The following is an 8,972-nucleotide window of genomic DNA, read 5'->3' as shown; positions in this document are numbered from 1 at the left end:
GTGCATGAATCATTAAAAGTTTACTTGAAGTTGAATATGCTAACTATTTCACTCTATGTCTTTTTCACAGGGTTTAACTAAAGTCAAACTGTGCAAAAAATATAATTATTTCCTGTCTATTTTTTTTTTCTATCTAATTAGTGGTCTTAGATTAAAAATTGTGTGATTGCTACATAAATTTAGTAACAGAATATTGATGTATTTTCTCCTGATCTCATGATGGTCTGGTTTTGTATGTACTCTTCTTTAACTATAACTTTTTTCTTTATTTTCATGTTAAATTCAGAATTTTGCCCTCATAGATTTATCTCATACTCAATATATCATTCTCTCTAAAAAATAATTTGATAACTTCTTCACGGATCTGCTTGGTCTTCACTCCATAGACAATTGGATTCAAGGTGGGAGGCAACAACAGGTAGAGATTGGCTATAAGAATGTGGACATGGTGTGGTATGGTGTGTGCCCCGAAGCGGTGAGTGAAGAAGTTGAAGAAGGCTGGGACATAGGTGATGACAATAGCACATATGTGCGATGTACACGTGCTGAAGGCTTTGTGCTGAGCATCTGCAGATGACAGATGGACTACAGCACGAATAATCATAGTGTAAGACATAGAGATACAGACCATATCAAACCCCCCAATCAGTGTGGCAGCTATGAGACCATAAATAGCATTAATCTTGATGTTGCCACAGGATAATTTGGCCACAGACATATGGTCACAGTAAGTATGGTGGATGAGGTTGCCCCTGCAGAATGGAAGACGCTTGATCAAGAATGTAAATGGGATCATGACTAATATACTTCGAGACAAGGTGGCAAGCCCAACCTTGGTAATTGTGGTGTTGGTGAGGATGGTGGAATAGCGTAGAGGGTAGCAAATGGCCACATAGCGATCCAGGGCCATGAGCATGAGAACCCCAGACTCCATGCCTGTCAGCATGTGGATGAAAAACATCTGCACAAGGCAGGCATTAAAGTCAATCTCTTTGAGACTAAACCAAAAGATACCTAACATATTGGGGACAAATGTAGTACACCCACTAATATCTGTAAGTGACAGTAAGGCTAGGAAATAATACATGGGTCGGTGTAGGGCCTCCTCATGGATGATGACGTAAATGAGACCACAATTTCCCACAAGAGCAATGATGTACATGAAGCAGAATGGCAGGGAGATCCAGATGTGTGAGGCTTCCAGCCCAGGAATCCCGTTGAGGATGAAGTATCTTGGGATCAGGCTGGTACCGTTGGCTCCATGCATAATGGTCAATTGCAAAACATGTTACCTTTCCGACTAAGAAAGATGCCCTATACAGGAAGATAGCAGTGATTTGTTTTTAGCTGGAGACAAAAGATGAATAAGTATTTGCATACTATAAATAATAATTTCAGGAGCGAAATTAACTTTTTGTACCTAGACTGTGTTCTTTGATCCTACTTAGAGGTCTTGAGCGTGTGACTGAATTAAAAGAATAGAAACATAGCGCAAACATAGTAACAAAGCTAGGGTCTTACTTACTTTTATTCTGTATTATAAACTGTCTGTCTGTACCTGCTTAAGTTCCCAATGCACTCACTAATACTTGCTTTTGCCCTCTTGCCCAATTTCCAAATTATGAACCTTGTTTAAGTAACACTGGTTCCATTCGTTCCTCACATAATTTTCCTTCTTCCAATAAATATTTTCAGATGTGTACACTGGATTATAGCCAACCAAATTTTGTGAGCACATACTGATTGCACACAGGTATTACGTGGCTGAGAAACATCTGTCTACAAGTCTTAATCTGGCAAGTCTGGATTTTCCAAGTCAGAATAGCCAAGGACAGGAGCTTTGGTTGGTTAAAATGTATATACTGCCCCGCCAGAGTGGCTTAGTTTGTTGAGCATCATCCAGTTGGTTGAGCATCATCCTGTGCACTGAAATTTGCTGATTCGGTTCCTCATCAGGCTAATTGCCTGGGTTTTGGGTTTGATCTCCATTTGGGGCATGTAGAGAAGTACTAAACGAACAATGTTCTCTCTCACATGGATGTTTCCCTCTCTCTCCCTTCTTCTCTCTAAACATATCAAAGAGTGAGGATTTTTTTTTTTTATTTTTATACTGAGTAAAACTTAAAAAAACACACCATGGCTATGCTGAGACAGGGAGTGGGTACAGGCTAGAAGGGGTTATGGGGAAAATTAGGGAACATTTGTAAGACTTTCAACAATAAGATAAAAAAAAACATGGCTATGTGCATTTTGCATTATATCTTTTATTGTTTCTTGCTGGTAAACATGAAAGATTTTAGTATTTACATTTTACCAATGACATTATTGAGCTTTAATTAATTCTCATAGTTTCTATTAATTTTCTCAAATTACTATGTAGATAAGCATGGTCTATATCTCTAAATATTTATAATTTTGTGTCTTCTTTTGGTGTATTATTTTAGCCTCCAAATGACTATGAACATTTATATTGGGTAAGATGGAATCTTCACTAATTAATTATCTTGATAACACTTAGCTTTTCATATTTCAGGACAAAGATCTAGCCTGAAAGTTTTTTTATGAAAATAATAAGACTCCAGAAACATTTTTTTGGGAAAAAATCTTTTGTATCCTATGTATCTAAAAGTTTTTCCTTTGATATTGTTTATTTGAGATCATAACCTTGGATCACTCATCTTACCACAGCATAATATTATATATTTTATAGCATTTTCAACAATTATTTTATAATTTATATTACATTTTAATATAATATATTTTTCTCTTTTCTATAGAATAGACTTTTCCAAAGTTTTAATTCTGATTGTTTCTTTTTTCTTTTCTTTCTCTATTTTATTTGTTTTTTAAAATATTTTTATTGATTTGTTACAGAGAGGAAGGGAGAGAGATAGACAGTTAGAAACATCGATGAGAGAGAAACATAGATCAGCTGCCTCCTGCACACTCCCTACCGGGGATGTGCCCACAACCAAGGTACATGCCCTTGACCGGAATTGAACCTGGCACCTTTCAGTCAGCAGGCAGACGCTCTATCCACTGAGCCAAACAGGTTTTGGCCTCTATTTTATTTGAGGTGGGGGGCTAATTTAGCCTAGGTTTTCTATATAAATGGTTATTTTAAACCATTAGTTTTAAACAGTAGAAAACTTTAAAAATAATGCTATATAAATAATATCAACATACAAGAGAGATACAAGCCAACTTTTTTTAGAAAACAGAAAAATATTAGCACTGACTTTATAAAGCAATTCATTCAACTGTAAAGTGCTGTAAACTCTAAGTGGAGTAAACCATGGAGATGTTCACCTCAGCTTTGAACATAACAAACACATTATATAGCACAGTCACAGTGCTGTTAATATTATTACCTTTATTGTGCTTTGCAAAGTAAATGTAAGTAAATCCATGTCGATGCACTACTTAACCCTCCAGTAGTCTTACATCTCTCTCAGAGCAAAAGCCATAACATCCTACACTATTAACACCATTTTAAATCTCTGAATGAGTCTCCTCCTATTCAAACTCTGACCTTCTCAGTCTATTCATACACATTGGAGGTTTCTCAATCTCAGTAAACATGTGCAATTCAGAGCATTTCCATTTGTTATTTCCAATGCATGTATTGTCCTATGCCAGATAATACCATGGCACATACCTTTTCCAGTCTCGACTCAGTGTCATCCCCAAATCAAGGTTTACCTCCCAATTTAAAATTGCAACCTAGACCCCTGCCAATCTTGGTATAAAATCTCCCTTTCCATATTTTCCTTCCTCCATTGCCATTAGTATTGTCTCTTGTCCCTGCAGGAATTTCTGTTATTTTGTTCATTGCTATAACTTTTTCACTTCAAACAGTGACTTTTACAAGGAAAATGTTGTGTAATGAATAAATGAATTTCCAAACCTTCTTTTTGTTTGTTCTTCTTACTTATATATAAATATCTTAAGAAATTAGTGTGCATATTGAAAAATAAAAGTGCATCAGAGGAAGGCAAACACAGTTAGTTACAAAATATCTGAAATCTTAAAGATTAAGAAAACGAAATTGGGAGATATTTATAATTGGAATGAGTACACAGATTAGATGCAAATAACCACCTTTTCTATATATATATATATATATATATATATATATATATATATATATATATATATATATATATATTGCATGCTAAGAGAATACATGTGGTAAAAAGGAAAAGTTATAGAAATGTAGATTTGGGTTTAAGGAATGTTGATTCATGCAGATAGAAATGTCCAATAATATAAAAAATGTCATCAGATGAAGGCAGCAAAGGAAAATAACATATATCATGCATGATATAAGAAGTTGAACTATATGGTCACAGATTCCTCCAAACTGTTACAGTAATTAATTGTCATTGTCTCTCCCAAAGAAAGACTCCTCAATCAAGAACAGACAAGTGTTTCTATTATGGTATGGAAATGTGCTTGCCTGTAACATTATCCTCTTCTGGTCACATCAGCATCATGGAGTCTCCTTCCTCCGCTACCTAAACTGCGTTTAACATTTTCCCCTTCTTCTTCTCCCTTTTTAAAGCAGTTTGCCATGCTCTTTGTTTTCAGAAGTCTAGAGAGTGACATAATACAAGTTTTCCTTGATCAACTACCCTCTGACTCAGATTCCTCCTATTTAGTTGCACCTTTTCTGTGCATCCTGTGTATTTTTTCGTTTGTTGCCCAAACTCACCCTGATGCCAGATGTTTTAAAGTTTCCACTCATGATGATATTGCTCAGAAAAATTGCACAGTACTGGTTGGGAATCTTATTTAACAACACTTAATAGTATCTCTGGGGATTTTCCAAGCAAAAGGGGAATGGGTATTTATTTATGGCTCCAAATAAATGACCCATGGGTATCTGATAGGAGAGGAGGTAAATTTAGCTTTGTTGAAAATGCACTTGTATATTAAAATATACTAGTATTTGAGCAGGGGGAAAGTGACCTTAATAATTATCCTCAAATTTTAACAACCTCTTTTAGAATAAATATATGATCTGTGTCTAATATCTATTGAAGTATAAACCTGGAATTGTATCTAACTTCCCAGAACATTTCAATTTCAGTTTTATAACTTTTGCTATAACTTTACCTATTTAGCTTGTATAGGTCCCAAAGCTTTCTCATAAATGTTTAATAAATAATTTCAGGATCAGCTGTACTAGAAACTTACTAAAATATAGTTTATTTAATACATTTGTATAGTGTGTTCATTTGAAACATTGCATTGTTAAATGCAATGCTTCCCCTCTACCTCAATAGAAATACAGTTTTACTTAAAGTTGCAAATTTTTTAATGAAACTTGATCAAGCCTAAGGAAACATAGAAGACTGGATTGAATGTTTTCAATAGTGAAGGGATTTGGGGGAAGGGAAGCAGAGAACAACATGACAATTTAATATCCCTTGGGCTTGTCCAAGTGAGTGAAGGATATATGGAAGGTAAAAACAGTGAAAAGGAATCTGATGAAATGGTACATCATTCTTCTAGAACAGGAAGCTAAAATGGGCAGAAATCCAGAAGATCTAGATTTTTCTTTTGCAGTTAATAGAATCATTCACTAGAGCAAATAAGATAAAACAAAATTAACTCTATACTATAGAGCTTTTACCTATAGTAAATTTTTGGTTATTGAAAGTACAGGAAGTACAGCTTCATTCCAAATTAGAGTTACAATAAGTGAAAAGCCTAGAGTCAAGCCTTCCTCTTGAAATATGCTTCATTTCAAGATTACTAGCATTAGGTAAAATATTAATTAAATGACATAAACAGTAAACTAGCAGATGGCAAACATGCTCCAAGTGTCTTAAGGTAGAAAAACTTTGAAATATACTTGCTTAAAATACTTTTTGTCTAATTTTCTAATTAAAAACTATATTAAGCATGTATACATGCTTATAAATATTATGATGTAAGAACTCATAGGTGTGAAAGGTGAAATGAAATCTGTTTATCTATTTTTTTAAAACACTGGCATTATCGTACTTGATTTTCTTTTTAAAATATATTTTCTTGATATTTCACAGAGAGGAAGGGAGAGGGTCATAGAGTTAGAAGCATCGATGAGAGAGAAACATTGATCAGCTGCCTCCTGTACACTCTCTACTGGGGATGTGCCCACAATGATGGTACATGCCCTTGACCAGAATCCAACCTGGAACCCTTCAGTCTGCAAGCCGATGCTCTATCTATTGAGCCAAACTAATCAGGTGAATTTGTTTATCTTTAATCAGTGTTTCCCAAAGTGTGGTATGCGTACCCCCAGGAGTACCGGAAGAGTTTGGTGGGGTTACGCGTTGCACTGGAGTTTGGTGGCGATATGCACTGCACCGTGCTTAGCTGCACCTAATTCTACGTTCTCATGAATACGAGGGGTACTCAGCATTATGAAAATTATAGAAAGGGTACACATATGTCAAAAGTTTGGGAAACACTGATCTATATAAATTCATGCATGGAGGGGGGGTCCCCTAAGCCCAGCCTGCACACTCTCCAATCGGGGACCCCTTTGGGATGACCAAATAGTGGTTTAGACCCAATCCCTCTTGCAACCTGGGACCACTGGCTCCTAACCACTCACCTGCCTGCCTGCAGGATCACTCCTAACTGCCTCTGCCTCCCTGTCTAATTACCTCTAACTTTCCTCCCTTGCTGGCCTGATCTCTCCCCCAACTGCCCTCCCCTGCAGGCCTGGTCCCCTCCAACTGCCTTCCCCTTCAGGCCTGGTTGTTCCCAACTGCCCTTCCCTTCAAGCCTGGTCACCCCTAACGGCTCTCCCCTGCTGGCCTGATTGCTCACAACTGCCCTTCCCTGTTGGCCATCTTGTGGCAGCCATATTGGGTCCACACTGGGGTGGCCATCTTCTGTGTTGTAGTGACAGTCAATTAGCATATTACCATTTTATGAGATAGTATGTGAACCACCCTAAATTGTGCAAACCAAGGCACAATTTTCTCAGGTTCTTTTAAACCTTACTGGTGGTATAGTCAGAACTATGTGTGGACCTCATTCAATCAGTTGAGTGCCTCAATAGAACAAAATACTGACCCTTCCCAAGCAAGAGATAATTATGCCAGCTGCTGAGTATATATCTTTCAATTATGCTGTAGGAAAATGGGTAAATAACCATAGGATGGTTCTGGGAGCACATTAGTTCCCTGTGAGATGGGGCCTGCCCTAAAACTACATTGATTAACTGACCTTCAGAACTTCCTACTCAGCATGTACAGACTTTATATACATACTAGAGGCCCAGTGCACAAAATTCATGAATGGAGGGGGGTCCCCTCAGCCCATCCAGCACCTTCTCCAATTCGGGATGCCTAGGGAAATGTCCGACTGCCGGTTTAGGCCCCTCACTCACCACCCTGCTGGCCTAGTTGCCCTAGTTGTGTCATCTGTTCAGTTGATACGGTCACTTAGGTATTTATATATATAGATATATATATTTCCCAGAACACACTATTGAGAAAAATAATAGAAAATGAAAGCTCTGGACTGAGAGAAGTTACATGCAACACATAGATCAGATTATGAATTTTTATGCAGAATATAAAAAAATTTTACAAGTCAATCTTAAAAAAAGACAAAACCCTATTATAATAAGGTAACATTTTAATAAATATTTCACAAGCAGTATACAAATAGTCACTGAGCATATAAAAAGATGCTCACTATCATTGGTCATTAGGGAAATGTAAATTGAAACCACAGTAGATAGCAATACAATTAAAATTGCTAAAATTTAAAATACTGGCACTACCAAATATTAGCAAGGATATGGAGCAAACAGAATTTTCATTCATTGCTAATTAAATGCAAAATGAAAAGATTTTGGAGGACAATTTTGTAGTTTTAAAAGTATTGTTTAAAATACATCTATCATATGACCCAACTAAAATACCCCTTGGTATGTACTCAAAAGAAAACAATTGTTCACACAAATACTTGTACCTGGATGTTCATAGCAGCTTTATTTGTAATAGTTTCAAAATGGAAAAAAAAACAAAAAATACCTCACAGTGATAAACATACATGATTTTTCAACATAATAACACAAGGGGAAAAAACTTTTTGAGTAAGTTTTTGAGAAAATAGGTTTATTTTCTCTGCCATATTGATGTTTCTATGAAATTCTTGATCTCTCACTCTCTTCCTCTTTCTGAGATGGAGAAAGATTATTAAAATATAAATATAATTACATTTATATATGTTTTGCAGTATTGCACGTATACACATCTACAGACAGACCAGTTCACTTTGAACAATAAATTACTTAGTGAGAGATCTGCAACTACATGATGACTGAGAACACTCCATGCAAAATTTCTCCAAATGCTTCTTCTTATAAGACCCTTAAAATGCCATGTACATTTCTATATTTATATTTATATGACATCAGATTGTGGCACATAATAAAGTATCAATGAGATTGTTGATAAAAATAATTAAGCAAGTAAGAAAGGAATGAATGAATCTGTTACAAGTATTAAAAACCTGTAGTCCTTGATGTAGGCATGTGTATAAGTTGGGCAATGTGGCCAGAACAATTGACTTCCTGAAAATAAAAAGAAGCATTTTATTCCACACACTCCTACTTAAAGACCTAATTCTAATAAAATCTTGTAACTAAATTATCCAAAATTTGTAGGTATTCCATAAATGTTTGTGATTGCTTCGACAGTAATCACATTATATATTCTAATTGGGATATCTAAAGAAATTATAAATAAAATAATAGTAAGTCCAATAAAATCTTGTAACTAAATTATCCAAAAATTGTAGGTATTCCATAAATGTTCGTAATTGCTTCAACAGTAATCACATTATATATTCTAATTGGGATATCTAAAAAAAATTATAAATAAAATAATAATAAGTTCAAAGTATTTTTTTGTTGTTGTTGCAAGCATCTGTAATTGAGAAATACATTGCTTTCCCCTATT

General features: G+C 35.5%; 1 protein-coding gene across 1 annotated transcript; it reads right to left on the bottom strand.

Moving 5' to 3' along the window:
* Window positions 1–304: 304 nt before the first annotated feature.
* LOC311627716 (olfactory receptor 52N2-like) lies at window positions 305–1,267 on the bottom strand (the record flags this gene model as incomplete). The annotated part of the gene is made up of 1 exon (XM_084894276.1): window positions 305–1,267. The coding sequence occupies one exon, from the start codon at window positions 1,265–1,267 to the stop codon at window positions 305–307; it is 963 nt and encodes a 320-aa protein (XP_084750402.1).
* Between the last annotated feature and the right edge of the window lie 7,705 nt (window positions 1,268–8,972).

The sequence above is a fragment of the Pipistrellus hanaki genome, assembly GCF_964339955.1.
Source record: "Pipistrellus hanaki genome assembly, chromosome: 9".
Classification (NCBI taxonomy): Eukaryota; Metazoa; Chordata; class Mammalia; order Chiroptera; family Vespertilionidae; genus Pipistrellus; species Pipistrellus hanaki.
This window is presented reverse-complemented; position numbering and strand designations above follow the sequence as displayed.